General features: G+C 37.3%; 1 protein-coding gene across 1 annotated transcript in view; it reads left to right on the plus strand.

Moving 5' to 3' along the window:
• LOC119789880 (collagen alpha-1(XXIV) chain) overlaps positions 1–21,136 on the plus strand; it is a 110,305-nt gene that overhangs the window by 44,799 nt on the left and 44,370 nt on the right. The window contains exons 14-24 of the mRNA XM_038295067.1: positions 497–541; positions 6,824–6,877; positions 7,092–7,136; positions 7,571–7,624; positions 7,944–7,997; positions 10,797–10,850; positions 15,961–16,014; positions 16,087–16,140; positions 17,807–17,851; positions 17,943–18,002; positions 20,944–20,988. Of these exons, the coding sequence (XP_038150995.1) occupies positions 497–541; positions 6,824–6,877; positions 7,092–7,136; positions 7,571–7,624; positions 7,944–7,997; positions 10,797–10,850; positions 15,961–16,014; positions 16,087–16,140; positions 17,807–17,851; positions 17,943–18,002; positions 20,944–20,988 (564 nt within the window). The remainder of the gene's footprint in view (positions 1–496; positions 542–6,823; positions 6,878–7,091; positions 7,137–7,570; positions 7,625–7,943; positions 7,998–10,796; positions 10,851–15,960; positions 16,015–16,086; positions 16,141–17,806; positions 17,852–17,942; positions 18,003–20,943; positions 20,989–21,136) is intronic.

Here is a 21,136-nt window from a genome sequence, read left to right on the forward strand (position 1 = left end):
CGGGCTCGGTGGCACCGGTGGCAACAAGTGAATGGCAACAAGTGAGACCCAGGGCAGATGTGGCTACAATGTAGCCTTCCACCATCAGTGTGTGGATGAATGGATGAACGGCTAAATGCAGTGTAAAGCCCTTTGGAGGCCATTTACTAATTACCAGAAACCACTCTTTTTTTAAACATAGGTGAAATTTAAAAAGTACTATTACAGACATACCAATTCTTTAAAATACAAAGTACAGCTAATTAGATAAAATAATCAGAAAATGAAAAAAAAGTTAGTACTGAACAACATTTCTTCCGTTGGTTTCGGATGTGCACCAGCCTGGATTCATAATTCAGGGTTTTTGCTATTCTGCATTCATCAGCTTCTGTTCAAGATATCTTTCCCATTTTTTAGAGTAAAGTTATGAAATAAGTAACATTGTGTTTGAGTGTATGTTTTTGAACCTTTTCCGAGTGGTGAATTTAGGATGCTGCTGTGTTTTTTTTTTTAACAGGGGCCTGTTGGTGGGTCTGGTATTACTGGCTTTCCTGGTTTGAGGGTGAGTCTGATCTTCTGTTCTTTTTAATGTTGAAGTATTGTAGCTCACATGTCAGGAAACCAAATTTAAACATTTCTTATTTTTTGGGGGGGTCTAATATTGAACTTAAATAATTTTCCTGTTTTGTGTAAGGTAAGATTCAATATTTTATTCCTCCTTGTTAAATGCTAGAAAGATAAGAATATTCTCATTAATCATCTCTGTACCTTTTAACCTGGCTCTTTATCCAACATTAAACAGAAAGCAATGAAATATTTGCTTAGGATAGAATTTAGGGATTCCTTTTGTTAGAAATTAAAGAATGTTTAGTAACACCTCTTTTGACCTGGAAGAAATACAATATTTATAGTTGGACAAAGGGATTTTTGTGCTTGGCAGAGGATGATCAGCCACATATAGTGTATTAAGGAGCGATAGCAGGAGGAGCCATACTGCCATACTGAGCCATATATGCTGAGAGTGAAACATCAGTGAGGGAAGTGAAGCGCAGTCAGAGCTAAGCCGCAAAGAGGCACAGCTGGAAGAACAGATTTTGTCAGAGTTGAGCGTGCAGTACTGGACCATTGCGGCTTATTTTCACCCCTACCCCTGCTGCCATGATCCATCTGTGGTCATGCAGAAAGTGCAGCGCTGCACACCAAACAGAACGCAGCAACACGGCTGATACTGCTTAACTTGTCTAGCAGATTACAGTACAATGATGTATTTTAAATATCTGAACGTCCACCCGTTAAATTTTTTATCTAGACCCGTCTCGTTGACTAGTTTTTCGTCACCAAAGATCCACATTTAGCTCATCAGTTCTCGTTATTGTCACGAAAAAAAAGGAACGTCAAGGAAATAATTTTGTCATCATCATTGTTGACGAAAACCGCACTGCTAAGATCACTACATCTTTACTTAATTTTTGACAGCCCTGATGAGGAAGATGTAAACCTCATAAGTTTCTAATTCAAAATATTTTAAATTAGAGACACTGCTGTGGATACATTTTAAGGAAACACCTCAAACACTTTCCTCTTATTTGAAATAATGTAAAAAAGTAAGCAAATAATTAATAGAAGAATGTTGGCCTACACAACCCTGGTTTCCCACCAATGATGGTGGTAATAAATTGTTTATAATTTTTACATTCTTGAAATACTTTTTTACTTACCAACAGAAACTTTCTCACATGAGGGCAAGCATGAGCAAGAGAAGAAGCTAAAGTGGGAGCTCTAGAAGTTCATAAAGTGGAAATTATACAATAAATGAGAAAAGGAAATTTACTATAATAACATCAAGTTTGATTAAAGTGATTATAGTAAGTAAGTAGCAATAAGTGCTGTTTTAAGAAAAATACCTTGTTAGAGGGTAGGGCATTATGAAATTGTAGAATTTTTTTGGCAGAATCTTGGCTGTGATTAAACCACAACACAAACATAACAAGCGAAGTCATTGATGGTCATTTTGTGACAGAGAGATTGGATCTCTCTCCACTGTCTTCAGCAAAGATAGAGGAAACCAGTGGAAATAGAGAAAAGTGCTGTGGAGAAGTTCTGTCACGGTTTGTTTGGAGGTTTTTGTGAGGACCCAAATGCAGAGGCTGAGAAGCAGGGGTGAGTTCTTTGATGTTTTGATGGGATAACACAGGTAGCAAAAACAGGAATCCAAAAATCCAACATAAAAATTAAACACTAACCAAAACCATGGAGACATCAGGGGAAAACTATCACAAGGAGCCAGGGTGAGACAAAGTAAGATGAAACAGCATTGCGAAACCAGCTACGACAAGGAACCAACAAGGAGTGACAGCAGAGGGAGAGAATAAGTAACTGACTGAGACAAAGGCAGGGCTAATGAGCTGACAAGGAGCAGGTGTGAGTGGAGACAACGAGGGAGCTAAGGGGAAAGGAAAACATACAAGAGGGCAACATAGAACAACAGAAAAACCTGAGAACTAACATAATTCTAGAAATACAACAAAACAGAAATTAAACCAATAAAACTAGAAAACATGGAGCAAAGTAAGCACAACAGAACCAAGACCATGACAAGTTCAGTAGCCCTGAGCCGTACCAGTTTGAGCCGCTGGCTCAGAGACTTTGTGTAGCTACCCCCTTCTCCCATATATGGTTGTTCTAATGTTCTAATGGAGACTGTAAATAAGTATCTGAACCAATCTTGTTGAACAGAAATTAATAACTTTAATGTTCTTTGACCCAGTGATACCACATGAATGTCATATTATTATCTTAGATTAGTTAGACATTAATTTTTTTCAAAGTTTGGTGCATTTTATATTTTCTAATAAGTCCTCTGTTTAAAATTAATGTTATTTTCCAATAACTTATAGGTCCTGTGACTGACAAAAAACTATCATAAAATAAATATAGTACTTGACTTGTTTGTATCCAATTTTAATGCATTGGCTTTTTTCATAAACCAAAAATGGAGACAACCGTGATTTATTTTTATTTCGCATTATAACAAAATCACTCAATTTATTATCAATTCCTAAGCAAATCACCACTGCCCAGGGCAGAGCTGCTGACATCAGTTCTCCTTAATTACATCACATTCCCAGCTAGGCCAAAAGCAAAAATCAGATGCAGTAACATCGTTTTGACCTTGGGAGGGTGCCAAACAGACAATTTTAGAAACAAAAACTGGAATTCAACAAATGTGCAGTAAATGATCAAAATAATGCCTGGGACCATTAGACAGCAAATAAGATGCCAATTCACACAGTTACTCAGCAAAAAAAAGAAAGAAAAAGAAAACAATTGATTTAGGGGTTAGTAGTCGTTTAGATAACAGTTAATTCTAAATTTTCAGTGTAAAAAAAAAAAAAAAATTAAATTTTCAGTGTAACATTGTAATTGCAATTGAAAATAAAGTAAATAATTGGTTCATTTTAATGCTTAAGGTTTTTATAACTGTGTAGCTCATATTCCGATAGTAATTAAGCTGATGGATGAGTGTTACTACAGACCATAAAATAGGTATTCATTCAAAGAGGACTCCAGATGCTCATATCATGTAAACTGATACAGTTTTGAACGACACCTATCTTGTACCATCGTTTCAAACTTCATTTACACCAATGGTTTGTTGTCACAGCATTGGATTTATTGGGTTTTGTGTGTCCAGATGGAGCAGGGAGAGAGAAACTAGACATATCAGACCAACAGGGTTTTCATTGTCTTGTAAGAATTTATTACTTAGTAACTAAAGGGTATATCTTCCTAAACATGACAATTGCTTATTTTTTTATTTACTGTTTCAATCTAAAGTTGTAAGCTGTGTTTGGGTTAGATCCAGCTCACTTCACATGAGCTTTCTGTCCATGGTCTATAAAAACAGTATGTAACACAGATGTATTGACATGCATACCGGATTTTGCTGTGTTACTGCATGTTCACCAATTGACCTATTGTATGTGATTTAGAATTTCCAAGTGGCTTTTAAACTGATCTGATTTATTGTTTTTTATTCCAATCATGACTCTATTTTAGATTTTGAATCAGATTGTACTTTTTAAAAGGCGTTGTCTCTCCAGGCTATTTTAGTTTCCAGCTTGTTTTGAGCTTCATAGTTTGCACAACAATTAGAACGTATTTCAGTGAGGTATTTACTTCACAATAAAGTTCTGATATGTACCCTGTGGACCAATATAATAAGGTCATGGTGAGAGACGAGATAGACGCCAAACCTTTTGACACTGAGAAAAAAAATTCAATCTGCAGGGCAGCCTCAAATATATAGCAAAACCAAGTTAAAAAGGGTACAGTTTCTGATAGTATGTATAGTGGTCAGAAAAAAGTGTCACACAAGATGCAAAAAGATATAAAATGGATTCCAAAAGGTCATAAAACCAAATGTTTTATGAAATTGATGAAAAACAAAGGGTAAACTACCTCCAAACTGGAGAGGTATCCAAAATGAAGAAACAGGAGATTTATTTCTATGTTTGACAAAAATAAGTATCAGATTGAAGAAACCAAAACCTTGATCTTTTAGGTCTTTAGTTTTTCTTTTTCAATTTTCATAACAGAGAAAACACATAAGCATTTTATACTTATTTTCTATTTGTTAGGTGACAGGTTGATGCCTTTATAGTTGTTACAACTAAACTATGTGTAAATTTGACAAAAGGATTCATACATTCTGTGTGTGTGTGTGGTTGGGGGGGGGGGGGGGGGGGGGGGGGGGGGGGCATCATCCCCCCTGCAACCCCATACAGATGGAGGGATGATACAAGTTAAAAGATTTAATTCATTATTCTTTTATAAAATCAGATATTCTTGCCTTACAGTAAGAAGAAAGTGTATTAGTTAGATTGTCGATTTTGCACTTTTCCCACCTGCAAAGTATGGGGAGATCCTTTATTTTTATCGTAGGTACTTTTTAGTTCTGAGTGACTAGATCTAATAAAAAAAATCTTTATGAAGAAATTAGAATTAGAAGAAACTAGTTTACAGCATGGTATAAGTATTATGTTACCCTCTAACAACAACTAATTCAAAGTCTCAAAGCCCTGGTAGATTTTCTTTTAAAAGCACTTCTATTCTCAGTAATTTCCTGTTTTAATTACACCTGTTTCAATTGATTTTCTATAAAAAAAACATCCGTCCACATACTGAATCATAATCAATCCATCACAATGATCAAGACCAGAGGTGTGTGAGGACATCAGTGATAAAACAGTAAACCTGCATAAGGATGGGATGGGCTACAGGAAACTTCTTGAGAACTCTAAACAATAAAACAAATGAAAGAAGTTCAACATGGCTGTAAATGTCCCTCTGTCTGGGGTTCCATGCGATATCTCACCTTGTTTGGTATCACTGATCAGGAGGAAGTGAATGGATCTACACAGAACTACACAACAGGACCAGGTGAAAGACCTGAAAACCTTGGACCAAACTCTCAAACACCATTAGTAAAACTATGACACCATAGATTAAACTCCTGCAGCACTAGCAAGGTCCCTCTACTCAAGTCAGTGCAGGTCCAGGCACGTCTGAAGTTTGCCAATGACCATCTGGGAGATTCAGAGGAGGAATGAAAGAAAGTAATGTTGTCAGATGAGACAAAACTACAGCCTTTTGCAACACTTGATGTGTTTGGAGGAAGAAGAAGAAAGATGATTAAAAACCCAAGAGCACCTTTTGTACAAAGGGAACAGCACCATATTGAGGGAAAGCTTTGAATTTGTTTAAGTTAACATTAGTTATTGCTAATTGTTTTGGTGAGGTTGTGGAACAGTTTCAATGTGAGGTTAAGCTTCCACAAATAAATTCCTGGATATTTTGAGGCTTTTCACCATCTTTACCAGAAATTCTAAAACATATGGTGGGTTCTCTGTCAATTTCATGAAACCACCTTTATTATAAACGGCTGTTACTAGTGTTGAATAGAGATAAGTATGGTATGTTTACATCGTTAACGTACATTGTGGTGTTCCTGCATCTCCTGGCTGCTTTTATCCCATCCTTTCAATTGGTTTAGATGTTTTGGGTTGTACAGAAGCAACCAGATGCATTCAAAACAGATGGACAATTATGAATCTGTCTTAACTCATTTTGAAAAAGGCTAGAAGTGGTTATGGTATAATCAGAGGTGGGTAAAGTACCTAAAAAATGTACTCAAGTAGGAGTAGCACTACTTCAATTTTATTTTACTCAAGTAAAAGTAAAAAAGTACTTGAGTACTGAGTAACTGTTGTATTATAACATCAGATTAAATATAAATAAATATAAATGATGCTGGCGAACAGACTTTATTTGTACATTCTGGCATTTTAAAGACTCAAATGTCTAAAGAATAGAAATAAATGCCATGATAATAACAGAATAAATTGATGCAAAAGAAATACTTTTACTTTATTTTTACATAAAACTTTGAAAACCAATCACTACAATGAGAACTGTATATATGTTAGGACAGGGTAACGAACTTCCACTGTTAATATCTACTCTTTACTGTATTTTTCTATTATTTACTAAAATCACTCACAGTAGTACCCAAGTAGGAGAAGCGATACTTTACAAGAATATTACTCAAGTAAAAGTAAGAAGTACGGCACAGTAAACTTACTCCTAAAAGTTTTTTTTTTTTTTTTTTTTTATTGTTACTTAAGTAAATATAAATGTAACTAATTACCACTGACCTCTTGGCATAATTCAATTTACATGGCATAGTACTACATAATCTCAAGTAAGCTCTTGGCCTGAAAATTAAGGGGATGTATTACATTAGTTTTTAAAAGCGGATTTCATTGTTTCCTTTTTCCAACAGGGGGATCCTGGACCAGAAGGACTAAGAGGACTGCCTGGTATGACAGGACCTCAGGTAGGCTTTATCCTGTCAAATTTTTATTGAATGTTTTACACATCTACTTCAATACTATCTTATAAAAAGGGTCTTTGTGGTAAAGACCATAAGATTTTAAACAATTTATAAGTAAAACAAATAACTGGAAAATTCGAAATCCTTACTCCAGTGTCAACTTTACTGTTCGTTCCTTACGTACATTTTATAATTTTCTATAATTTTTTGGTTGCAGGGACCAGCAGGACACGTCGGGCTGCCTGGATTGAAAGGTGATAAGGTGATTTAAATATTCATATTATTGATGTGAATATATTTACTGTGTCACTGATCGATATCATGTATTTTTACTTTATGTAGCTACACAATATCTTGGTAACATTTTGGTAGCACTTCTACCACAACCGTAAAAAAGCTAGAAAAGTAAATATGTGCAATTACCTCCAAAGGTCACGACCTTCAAAACGATTTCAAACTGAGAGCACTTGAAGGTTTTGGAAAATAATTTGTTTTAAGACCTATTTGGCTGTACATGTTATTTCTATTTGTTTAGAGGGTTTTGTGGAAACAGAGGATTCAAATCACCATAGTTTAGTGGAGTGTAGTACACATACTTTAAATGTCAAAATTGTGTATATTTGTAATCTTTTTCTATTATAATTAATATTGCAGGGAAGTGTAGTGTTATATCTTGTGTGATGCTATAAAATCTAGGGTGAAGTGGGTCAAAGGGGTGAGCCAGGAGAGATGGGCTTCCAAGGTGACAAGGTAAGAAATGACAATTTTATCACTTATGGAAATATATAACTTAGTCTTACAAAGTGATAGGATGTTGGCTAGGAATTCATTTTGATTTCACTGTTTCTGTTTTCCTTAACATATATATATATATATAAAAACAACTGAAACCTTTAAAGTCCTTGCAAATTAGGAAATGATGAATCCAAACAAGATGAGAGATGTGTGCTCATATAAAATCAGATGTTCTTTCATTAATCACGAGGTCATCAGATAATACACATCCAGATGTGTACTCTGCTGTAATGCTACATTCTGAAGAGATATTGTCTATGTCTGCATGTTTTAGGGTGCTGTTGGTGCTCCTGGTCCAACTGGACCCAGAGGGAAACCAGGGCCACCGGTATGTTTAAGTTTGTTCATATCTTTGTCAGGAATAGGGTTCATTTATTATGAGCAAATATGTAAAGTCGGATTTTATACCCAGTAGGGAAGTTTTTTATGGACATCTGTAGCTCTCTATGCATCATCCAGGGATGTCTGTGAATACCTAAGTGTATCAGCAAGTTCAGGTCGCATGATGTAGACAGAGAGCAGCATCTGCCCCTGTCTTCCTAAGTCCACAAAGCATAATAAATGAAGTAAAACACTCAAATTCATATTGGAGATACCTGATTTAATTATCACAATAAGATGTGACAACCAGAATAGTATTTGGTTAACAATGCACACAAAATAAGTTTTTCACTGTTAAAAATCACTAAGAAACAGTCAGTCAATAAAAGGCATTGGAAGTTGAGATTTATATGCAAATTTAACAATATGAGTACCCTGAAATGACATAAGAATGTCTGTAGTTTATTTATTCACATTATTAGCATACCTGTTTTATGTATCCTGTTTTATTTATCTGACCTAATAAGCAAGATAGCCAATGAAAATGTGTTGTTTAAAGGATACAAAAAGAATGACAGAATTATATACCGTATTTTCACGACTATAAGGCGCACTTAAACGTCTTTTTTTTTCATCAAAATGTGCGGTGCGCCCTATGGTGCGGTGCGCCCTATGTGTGTTGTAACTGCGACTTTTGAGACCACCTCATTGAGGAGATGATGAAAGAGTGGCTGAATGTAAGGAGACCAGCTGTTTTTTTTCCACCCCTCACCATCGCTGTTAATATGTAACTCCATGCGTGCCCATCTCACAGCTGATGTGAAAAACATGGGGAAACAAATTAACGCTGTGCTCGCTGTTCAACCGCTCGACATCGGTGTGAACCGGACCCAGCAGGTGCAGCAGAAGCAGCGAGTTTACATGCAAAGTCAATGGTTGACGCGCGTATAGGTGCAGCAAAAGGTCCTGCAGCGCGTTTTGGTGCAGCACGTCGGGAGCGTTTAAGCATCTGACGCACCGCCAACGCGCTGCTGCTGCTCAGATGGAAAAATTGAAGTTTTGCTGCTGGACGCGCCGCATCAACCAATCAGAGAAGCTGATCTGGGAGCTGACAGCGAGACAGACACAGCGCTCTGATGACATATGATATTAACGCAAATGAAAAGGCTGGATGGATGCGTGGCTGAGACAGGTGTATGTGAGAAGACTAGGTGGTTTTTTCCACGCATCACCATCGCTGCGTGCCCATCTCACAGCCGATGTGAATAAAAGATGAATCAAATGAACGCTGTGCTCGCCGTTATCCCGGGGGTCTGACAAAGGAACTTCAACCGCTCGACATCGGTGTGGAGCGGCCGTTCACAGTAAGGCTGCGAGCGGCGTGGGAGCGATGGATGACAGACTGAGACCACAGTTTCAGGATAAGTGGAAGGCAGCGCCGTGCAAGTTACGCCACCGTTTGCGGATGGATTGTAGATGGACTGTGTCTGCTGGCTCTGTTGTTCAAGCTTTCGCAAAAGCCGGCATTATTTCTGAGGAGCTGCGCTGCACGGAAAGTGACTCTGACAGCGAAGAAGGGGAAACTGGCATGTCTGATTTAGCGCAGCTGTTTTATTCAGAGGAATGCTGAGGATAACAGAGGATGATGACTTTGATGGGTTTGATTAATACTTTGTAATAAATACATGAATAAAGCACAATCATACTCAGGTTTGCTCCCGCTCTATTTTTCTACCTGAAAACTTAATTCAACAGCAGCCTCTGGGCGCGTCTCCTCCTCTTCAGCGCGGTGGCTGGCAGGTGTTTTTTCATCTAAATAATCTAAATCTTGCAGCTATATTTGCTGTGATCAGTTGGAATAAAGTAGTTTTAATATGTTTTTAAGTGAGAAAGGCCACCTGAAAACTTAATAATTGCAGTCAGTTCATCCAGATTATCTATTTCTGTCGGAGGCGCTCAGACCCCCACATACCAGCGGTGCACTGACAGGAGAAGTCCTTTCGTTCACCGCGGCTGCTGGCAGGTGTTTTTCATCTAAATAATTTTAGCTGCAGGCACCAGGATACCGGTAATAAAAGCGAACATATTCCGTCGGCAGGTTTCAGGATTTTAAGTTAATTTAGGAGTGATCACAGCGCTGTGTCATCTGCGATGTGTCTGTCTCACGGCCAGCTGCCAGGTTTGATTAATACTTTGTAATAAATACATGAATAAAGCACAGTCATACTCAGTTTTGCCCCCGCTGTATTTTTAAATACGCAGTAGAGCTATTTAAAGGTAGTAGAGGACATGTACCTGTATATAAAAAACGCGCCCTATAGTCCGGTGCGCCTTATGTGTGTGTTAAATACAGAAATGGGACACATAACTGAGAGTGCGCCTTTTAGTACGGTGCGCCTTATGGTCGTGAAAATACGGTACCTTAAAAAAATAAATTGAATGACAGAATTATATAGCATTAACAAAAATTAATTGACCTTAAAAAAGCCACTAAAAAGAAGACTCGATGCTCTCTCACATTTTTTAGCACAACTTGCAAAGTATAAAGATGGGTAACTTTGTTCTTATTCTGCTTTGAAAAACAAAATTTGTACTCTGTGTACTTTTTTAACCAATATTTGTGTCAAACATCAATGTAAAAAAAAATTAAAAAATACCAGGACTGCATAGTTTATTTTTTGTTAAACTTAAATTCTGTTTGATTTTTTACTAATAGTATAGAAACATGAATTAGCTTTCTTCATTCAGCTTTATAGTGGATCCATAATGAATATATCATGATGCATACCATTTGTTTGCTTTAAAGGGTAGAATTGGAGACATTGGGATACAAGGACCACCTGGGCCACCAGGACCAGAGGTAGGAACTGAATCGGATATCATGTTAATGACATGTTACATAAGCAGCTTTAGATGTCTGCTGTTTATATTTAACAACAGTGTTTAAGCTTTTTGTAATAAAAGTAATTAAACACATTTTTATATTCTCCCCGATACATTCCCTTAAAAATTTTTAAGTATTTTTTTTATTTCATTTTATTGAATTAAGGGCTGCACAGTAGGGCAGTGGGTAGCACTGCTGCCTTGCAGCAAGAAGGTGCCAGGTTCGATTATGGGCACATTGTCTTTCTGCAAGGAGTTAGCATGTTCTCCCTTTGCATGTGTGGGTTCTCTGCGGGTACTCCAGCCTCCTCTCACAGTCCAAAAACGTGGTTGTTAGGTTAATTGGCTTCTTTAAATTCTCCTTTAGTGTGAGTGTCTGTGTGAATGGTTGTTTCTCCTGTTTGTCTCTGTGTAGCCCTGCGATAGGCTGGCGACCTGTGCAGGGTGTACCCAGCTTCTCGCCCATTGACTGCTCTAGATAGGCACCAGCACCCCTCACAAACCCACCAGGGATAAGAGTGACAGAAAATGGATGGATGGATGGATGGATGGATGGATGGATGGATGGATGGATGGATGGATGGATGGATGGATGGATGGATGGATGAAATAATTAGAGTAAATGTTTCCTATAGGGTAATATTTAGAAATGGATATCAACTGCGCTAAAAATGTCTGCTTTTTTGCAACAAAAAAAAATGTTTACACGAGCATTTGTCCTTTGCTTGTATACAAGTTTAATTTTAGAATAAAAGAAAATTTTAATATGTGATATGTGTTAACCAGAACACAGTCTACCTTGTGAAGTGAGAATTCAGTTGTTTCAAAAAGAAATTTTTTTTCTGGGTTCACATATAAACCGCTGTTTAACATATTAAGTTTGGTAAATCTTCACGGTTGTATTTTTGTGTTGGAACATAAAAAAATGAATTTGCTAGAAAAAAATGCTAGAGACCTAAAAGCATTGCGAAGATTTAAAAGGCAAATTGATCTTAGGTACATGCAAAATCACATTTTAATTTAAACTGCAATCAGTATCATATCTTCAGTCCCACTCTTCATTTATTTGTGATTAGGCAGATTTAATTTAATTTCAATGCAGTAAGAACATGTAATGTTCTGAACTATTAAAATATTAATCAGTTACTGTACATTTCAGGTTTTTAGACATTTTGTTTTTCCCCTGTTAGCTCAGGGAAACATAGAATAAGCAAGTTTCTGATGACCTGAGGGATCTACGTGATCATACTTATAACATAGAAATGTATTTCTGTCAAGGGTAAATTCTGGAACTGGGTGTAACACAAAAGTCAGTAACTAAACTAAAAGATGATGTCAGTAGAAAAAATATAGTTTATTCACAATTTGCAGAGGTCACAAAAAAAAACAGCAAAGCTTTAAGCCTCAGAGTCTCCAAGGCCAAAACAACCCCCCACCCACCCACCCCCGCACACACACACACACACACACACACACACACACACACACACACACACACACACACACACACACACACAAACAAAATACTTTCTAACACAGAAATGAAAAGAACATATAATCCTGCTGGACTCCCTGGCTAACCACGAAACAAGGAGCAAACAGTTAAACAAAAATGGCAGAGAACCCCTACCTGCTTCCACTGTGATCAGAAAAACAAAAAAATTAGTCAGCCAATTGTTCAACGTGAACACACAGTAACACTCAGCTCATAGACAAGATCACTTCAGATTAAGGCCCATTGTATAAGAGAAAAAAGGGGCATGACATCTCAGGGTTGAAGCTCTTTATGAGGTGGCTGACGAGCTTCAACACATTGCAGCTTTAACAGCCAGGTAGACCTCAAACACAAAGAGAGAGCTCTCTCATGAAGAGAGCTCCTAGAGGTCAGTGACCATAACATGAAGTATCTTTGGGTCCTGTACATCACTAAGGAGAGAATGGAGCAGGAGATCGATAGACGGATCAGTGTGGCTGCTTCTATAATCTGTTCTGTTCTCGTAAAGAAAGAGCTGTGCGGATGGTTCATCAGAAGCAGCTGAAATTAGCTTCCTCCGAAGTGTGGCTATGCACTTCATTAGAGATGGGGTGAGGAGTTTGGTCATTTGGCCCAGAGTATAGTAGCTTCTCGTCCTGATCAAGAGGAGTCCGTTGAGGTGGCTCAGATATCTTTTTCAGATGCCCCCAGGGCACCTCCCTCCAGAGATGTTCTACCAGGAGGAGGCCCAGGGGATGGCCAAGGACACACCAGAAGGACTATAGTGCCTTCACCATTGCTGCTCAACAGCCTTGGTCTTTTGAAAGCCCGAGTGGCTTTCTCATACACATTTACCTGGATAAATTCAGTTTGCCAGAAGTTTACTTTCCTGGGGCTTTGGGGTCGGTCTCTCTCTGTCTGTCTGTCAGTCTTTCTCTTTCACATACTGTATGTGGCATTAATAAGGCATTACTGCCACCAACTGGGATGGAATCCACTGTCTAAGCTTCTACTTGATATAGATCTATGCTTATATGACATAAATAATCATTTTGACTAAAACATTATCAGTTTATGCTGTAGATGTATGAAATCAAAGAAAACAACTGTGTAAATCAGTTCTTTTGAGGTCCTTCTAAATAGATCACATATTTAAAAGACAACTCTTACCAGATGCAGGTTAATGGAAAATAAACTTAAATTAAATCCCTAAAGTTAGGGATTTACATATAGCAGGTTGGCACTGGAGGTAAAGGGAGAATCAATTGTGAGTTCCCATTTCACACTGAACTGAAGGAGTAGTTTAGTTTCTCTCTGACTGTTTGTTGCAGTACTTCCAGAGTAATAGGAAAGTACATTGATGAATTATCTAGGATTCCTATTAACTGTGTAATAGGAATCCTGGGGCTTAAATCCTGGGGATTTCAGTGTATTAGGGGCTTATGTCTTTTAGCTGGTCTTGGACTGCCTCTGATTTCCCGAAGCAGAGCTGGAGGAGATGTCTATGGAGAGGAAAGTCTGGGAGTCTCTGCTGAGACTGCGGTCCAGGTCAAATGGAAGACGACAAATATAAAAATAGTCCCAAACATAAAGCCAAGGACACCTCTTATTAAAAGTATATCTGTGGAAATTGCTCAGTCAATAATCGTACTTATTTTTGTCTCATTTCAGGCTTAACGCTTATATTTATATGTGGATTAATAAATTATAAATTGGTTGCATGTGTAGATCACATGGGATGCTGTTGAAATAGTGTAAGAATTTTATGTCAATGGCCCCATTATAATATGTAGAATAAGAACATAGAGGTGTTCAGCATTCTTTTTATTGTGGTTCAGCATATCAGTTCCAGCACGTTGTTCAGGAAGCAGCCAGCTCCCCAGCTGTTTTAGCAGTTGACTGCATTTGGAATGCCAAGGTAGTAAATATTCTGGGTGTGGACAAAGCATCTGCATAGCATGGATATAATTGGCAAAACATTTGAAGAACACTTATGCATGTTAAATCGTAACAGTGGAACATATATGGGACATATTTGGAGTCCCTGGGTTGCAGGGACATATGCCAAGATAATTTTTCCAACAAGTTCAAAAGGTTCATCAGGTCGATTTAGCAGAATATCACATCATGCTACAGTATGAGACACATACAAAATAACAATGCTAAATACTGTGGAATGATATTATGGAACACAAAATCCATATATAAAAAACCTTTTTAACCAGTCAAGTGTGTGAGTGATTACAAAAAAGCATATACACTATATTGCCAAAAGTATTTGCTCACCTGCCTTGACTCACATATGAGCTTAAGTGACATCCCGTTCCTAATCCATAGGGTTCAATATGACGTCGGTCCACCCTTTGCAGCTAGAACAGCTTCAACTCTTCTGGGAAGGCTGTCCACAAGGTTTAGGAGTGTGTTTATGGGAATTTTTGACCATTCTTCCAGAAGCGCATTTGTGAGGTCGCACACTGATGTTGGACGAGAAGGCCTGGCTCTCAGTCTCCGCTCTAATTCATCCCAAAGGTGTTCTATCGGGTTGAGGTCAGGACTCTGTGCAGGCCAGTCAAGTTCATCCACACCAGACTCTGTCATCCATGTCTTTATGGACCTTGCTTTGTGCACTGGTGCACAGTCATGTTGGAAGAGGAAGGGGCCAGCTCCAAACTGTTCCCACAAAGTTGGGAGCATGGAATTGTCCAAAATGTCTTGGTATGCTGAAGCATTCAGAGTTCCTTTCACTGGAACAAAGGGGCCAAGCCCAGCTCCTGAAAAACAACCCCACACCATAATCCCCCCTCCACCAAACTTTACACTTGGCACAATGCAGTCAGACAAGTACCGTTCTCCTGGCAACCGCCAAACCCAGACCCGTCCATCAGATTGCCAGATGGAGAAGCGCGATTCGTCACTCCAGAGAACGCGTCTCCACTGCTCTAGAGTCCAGTGGCGGCGTGCTTTACACCACCGCATCCGACGCTTTGCATTGCACTTGGTGATGTATGGCTTGGATGCAGCTGCTCGCCCATGGAAACCCATTCCATGAAGCTCTCTGCGCACTGTTCTTGAGCTACATGAAGTTTGGAGGTCTGTAGTGATTGACTCTGCAGAAAGTTGGCGACCTCTTCGCACTATGCGCGTCAGCATCCGCTGACCCCGCTCCGTCAGTTTACGTGGCCTACCACTTCGTGGCTGAGTTGCTGTCGTTCCCAAACACTTCCATTTTCTTATAATACAGCTGACAGTTGACTGTGGAATATTTAGGAGCGAGGAAATTTCACGACTGGATTTGTTGCACAGGTGGCATCCTATCACAGTTCCACGCTGGAATTCACTGAGCTCCTGAGAGCGACCCATTCTTTCACAAATGTTTGTAAAAACAGTCTGCATGCCTAGGTGCTTGAATTTATACACCTGTGGCCATGGAAGTGATTGGAACACCTGATTCCAATAATTTGGATGGGTGAGCAAATACTTTTGGCAATATAGTGTATGTGTACTGTTAACCGATTTTAGCATCTATGCTACTAACATAAATATAAATATATATGTACAAAAAAAGTAACAGTGCAGCATCAATATCTTTAATCACTTTTATTATTCTTGAAAGGGCTTTCCTGGAGACATTGGTGTACCAGGCCCCAATGGCCCACCAGGACCAAAGGTAGTCACTTTTAGATGATTTGCAAATTTTAACATTAAGCTTGTACTTTTTAAACATTTGACTGTGTTTTAGGGTTTACAAGGTGCGAGAGGACCCCAAGGCCCGCCAGGCCCAAAAGGAGTACAGGTGAGATTATTCAGAACTCACTAGTTAATATACAGTTGTGCTTGAAAGTTTACATACCCTTCAGCTACAGAAAAATGAGCTGGCAGTAAAATAAATAAAAAGTAATAATAAATAAAGATAATAGAAAATGGAAATCGTCACATTGAATTTTAAACATGCCTAATGGAGATCCTGAACAAAAATGTTGTTGACACAGGGAAAATCTTATCTTTGAGGCAATCATTGTAATCAGATGTGTCGGGGACAGTTTATTTTTTAGGATAATTTTTTTTAAACAAAATTCAAAATCAATATTTTATTTTACTAAATTATAATTTAGTAAATTTCCATTTATTATTACTTTTTCAGTTTTGTGTTATTTGAATTACTGTGTGAAATTATAATTTTTGTTAATGGGAGGATAAGTAAACTTTCAAGAGCAACTGTGCATCAGGTCATATAGATATCTGCTGTGTTTCACTGCGAATGGAAAATACCGGCATGATTACACTAAAGCTAGATCAATTACTATGGTACCTGTCATATTGGAATTTGTCACCTCTTAAGTTGTTGCAGCTTACTGTAAATCTGAGTGGAAACATTTTTTCCACTGTAAGACCGCAGGGCATGTTCCACCAGGTGAGGTTTTGATTTTGAATTAGAACCAAACAAATGTAAGCTTCTTTTTTTCCCAGTCCTGGAAAAGTGAGCAGAAGCCTTTGGAAGGGTTATAGCACACACATATGCAAAAAAATGTTTTCTTTCTTTTTTTGCTGTGTGAAAAGCATTGTATTTCCGTACATTCACTAAGTTGTTGAGTTTGCCAACACCTGTCAAATTCAGATGTACTAGTTGTAACTAAATTGTAGGTATTCCCTTTCACTTCTGTGATGCTTTTCTACTTTGGTTTATTTAGAATTCCTTACCAGATTTACAAAATGTCCTGGAGGATTTTTTCTTATACTGAGTTTGGCTCTTAGATCTTAATACATTTACTTATTGGAAACAGGGGATGACAACTTTATTCTTTGAGTTGGCATCAAGTCAGTGTGAATTACAGCATTTTATCATGTAACATTGTGTCATTTGAAACAAAAAAAGAACAAGTAATACCAGTTTTTTGTTTATTAAACCATAATCAGGAATCAGATAAAGCATTATCAGATTATTTTTTTATACAAAATGAAAAAAAGAGATCATGAGTGCTATTGGCCTAACCCAGAAACTTATGAATAAGTGGATGGATATGCTGGCAAACAGGTCATCTTGGGGTGTTATAATTAGAGATATATAGGACACTGGCCCACGTTATCCAAAAAGACTCCAGATAAGGTTATTGGGCGAGCAACGGTTAACATGAAGATAAGTTGGTTAAAAAAAAGCTTACATCCAGGTTCAGCAAGCTGTTTGTAGCAAGAATAGAAACATATTTCTCAACATAATTTCTTAAAACCAAAAAAGTATACAAAAATATTTATTTTTGTTCTAAACAAAAATATAAAACTGGCTCAATGTACACCGATGTCATTAGTACTGCAGATGTAATTATTTTCAATATTTTTAATAGTGGAGAATACAAGTGTTACAGGACATGTGTATTTCTTTATATTTTCTGAAACGCTTCTGTTCTTTAATTATAATAATGTCCATAGCATAAGATAAAGATAATGGTTCCCTGTTTCTGCAGGGTGATGAAGGTCCTCTCGGCCCTCCTGGCGGCATTGGTACAACTGTAAGAATTTTCCTCTCAATATGCATATGAATGTATTAGCAATTGACATCTTGCATGCAATAATCTCTGTTTCTGTTGATCAATGATTGTTATAAAGGGGAGGTCCGGGAGAAAAGGCCATGAAGGTGAGCCTGGACCTGATGGCCTACCGGTAGGTTTTTTTTCTACATCCTTTTTGCATCTTTGTTTTTTCTTTAGGGGGGTTATGAGAAGTTGTTAGTGAATATTTGATTATGGTATTGATCTGCTTGTCTATAGTCATTGAGCATGACATCCAAATACGACCAATAGAATTATCATCCATTTCAGAGATTTTTAGAAAAAAGTTACACCTTGCTGGTGTCAGGTTTGGTGGAGGATTGACAAGAGGATCCAAATGCAGACTGAAGCTAAAGGAGATTACTTGAAGATTTAGTAACCAAAAGTTCAACAGAAGCGATTCCACAAAATCCACAAAAACTGAGAACCAGTAATACTTACAAAAAGGGGGCAAAGAAATGACGACAAACCAATCAAGAGTGACTGAGCAGGAGGAGGATATATGGCAGAGAGAAACAAAGACCAGGCTAATTAGCAGATTGGGAGCAGGTGTGAACAGATGCAAGAAGGGAGCTAGGGGAAAAGAGACCGACACAAGAGGGCAAACAAGAAATATCTGAATACTCAAATACAATAAAAAATAACTAGAACACAAAAATTGAAATAAGACCAAGGAAAACTCAGAGATAAAACTGTTTTAAGGATTGTATGATGTCTTTCACTAGGATGGTGAAAAAATTCCCTTAGACATTTTAGTCTAAGGGAATGTAAAAAAAATATTTGCAGCAGAACAACACAGACAGAACTCAGTTGATGGAAATGAGGTTGGAGAATTTTGATAACCTGTCCTAAATATCAACTCTGTTGCATAACTAATTGTTTTATACTTACAGCTGTCATTGTCATTAACTTGAATGTTCTTTCCATCAGACGACAGGATATTGTAGGGTCATTGTCCGTTTTTTTTTTTTTCTTTATGTTGCTGTGGTAGTAATGATTAATTTTTCTCTAACTGGGCTTGCAGTTGAGGTACAGGAGGTAGACTACCCAAATGACCTACTAAAGACTAGTCCTACTTTAATATGTTTTAACCCAAGTCACAGTAGAAAGTAGTCATTAAAGAAATGGCTCTAAAAAGTGCAGTCGTTTTATCATAACATCTGATTTCATTTAAATGTAAATGATGTAATCAGACAGACAACTTCAACTTGTATTTTAAAGACCAAAAGAAAGAATTAGAAAATGCTAACTTACTTAAAGATATGTTTAAATCGGTAATGCATATATGTTAGGAAAGGAAAAAAGAACTTCCTGCAACAATATCTACAGTTTAATGTTTTTTCAGGTCAAGTTAATCCTGGTGGGTTGTGGTCGGAAATTTTATTTATCTAACAGTAGCAAAACTTCAAAGAAATTTTACTTTAGGAAAGTAAAACTTCTCCTTTTTTATGAAAAAATGTCAAATAAATGGAATTAAATAATTAGAAGAGCTTAATACCCACCTCTGCTTGTCAGTACAGGTCTGATTTCTCTCTGGGAAATGACACTCTGTTGCCAGTTTCTGCAAGCATTGTTTACTTTTGTGCTTTTGTTAAAATTTGCATTTCAAGTCAAACATAATGACCTGTGGTGAACAGAACAGACCTATTCCCTAAACGATATGTGGAAGAACTCTTAAAAACAGAAAAAAAAATCTGTCAGGGCTTGGGATCAAACATGACTCTTGCGATTGGAAGCTGACCTAGTAAGCAGAATCCCACACAGCTATTACACACCTGGAAATATTTATCTCACTAATAACACGTACACATGAGAGTGTTTTCTTTGATTTGTTTCTTTTTTTTTTCATTTTAAAATACATTAATGACAGTGTTTTTTCTTCTGCCAGTAGAAAGTAAGAAATTAACCCTTGCTCTACATTTATCTCCCATCATTAACAGGCTCTCAAGCAATTTTCAGGCTACTAATCTCCTAAGTTCATAAGTCAGAGTTGCTTCTGTTTATCCGGTTCCCAAATCCAATATCAAAAAGAACTATCTATAAAGTTATCCTTGATTTCTGAATAAGAATTGACCCAAACATCAAGTATATGTGTTGTTCATGTTTCTTTCATGAATGAAGCATGTTCTTCTGCACAAATCTATATCATTCTTTTTAGACTATTGTAATCTACCTTTTACGGTTCTGAAATGATCATGAATTTCACACCTGCAAACCATTTAAAATGCAGCAGCAAAACTATATGCTGAAACTAATAAATACTAAAATATCAATTTGGTGTCATACTCCCTACTCTGGGGGATTTCAGCATTTAGTTAAATACATGTCTTTACACTCAGATCTTTAAATAGTCTGGTTCCTAATATCTTTAAGCTTTTAACCAATCACTTTGCTGCTTGTAGGCTTTGATCCCAAGCCAAGAACATCCTGGTTATTCGTCATAAAAGGCTTAAATCTAAAAAACAAAAAACAAAAGGACTTTTAGACTGCTGCTGCTAGACTATGGAAATACTTGCCCAACAAACTTTGTGGATGCTTTTAAAAACAAACTAAAATCTGTTCTGCATAAATAGTCTTTTATTTCATGAACTTATTGTTCTTTTATTATCCTGTTTCTTTTAAACGTGTGTATAACTTGTGCTTTATAGTAAATGTCATCTTGTGTTTTTTTTTCTTTGACAAGTACTTTATAAATAAACGTTACTTACTTTTAAACCCAACCAGTCACTTTAGAATAGTTAGTTGTTTTGTTTTTTCTATCATAATTTTTTCTGCATATTTCGTGGTTGCCTTGATTTTCATCCCCTTAAACTCTTAGACTGTGCAGTAAAGATGGTCTTAATTAGAGGGAAATTATTTCCTCCATGACCGTCATCATGCGGTGCATCATGGAAATTATTCACAGCCCCTTGCAATCCATGTGTGTGTTCTTTTACGCCCTTAATATCCTTTGAGCATACTGTTAGAATAAAAAAAAGGTAGTAAAGATAGTAAGATATATGTTTAACTACAGGTAATAAATAATAAGATTGTTTAATGTTTACTCATTGCAGGGAGAGAAAGGGGACACCGGAGGTGTTGGAAAAATCGGACCACCGGTAAGAAAATCTACCCGACCTCTAATCACTGAATTAAAGTGAAGCTGCTCTATAAGTTGCAGTGAAACTTTCTGGCTTCTTCATGCTTTTTTTTTACCTACCTTTTTCTTACTTGTTATTTTTTTTTATCAAATGCCCTAATTCTTGT

Source organism: Cyprinodon tularosa, unplaced genomic scaffold (assembly GCF_016077235.1).
Source record: "Cyprinodon tularosa strain WSP-4 unplaced genomic scaffold, ASM1607723v1 ctg35, whole genome shotgun sequence".
NCBI classification, from domain to species: domain Eukaryota; kingdom Metazoa; phylum Chordata; class Actinopteri; order Cyprinodontiformes; family Cyprinodontidae; genus Cyprinodon; species Cyprinodon tularosa.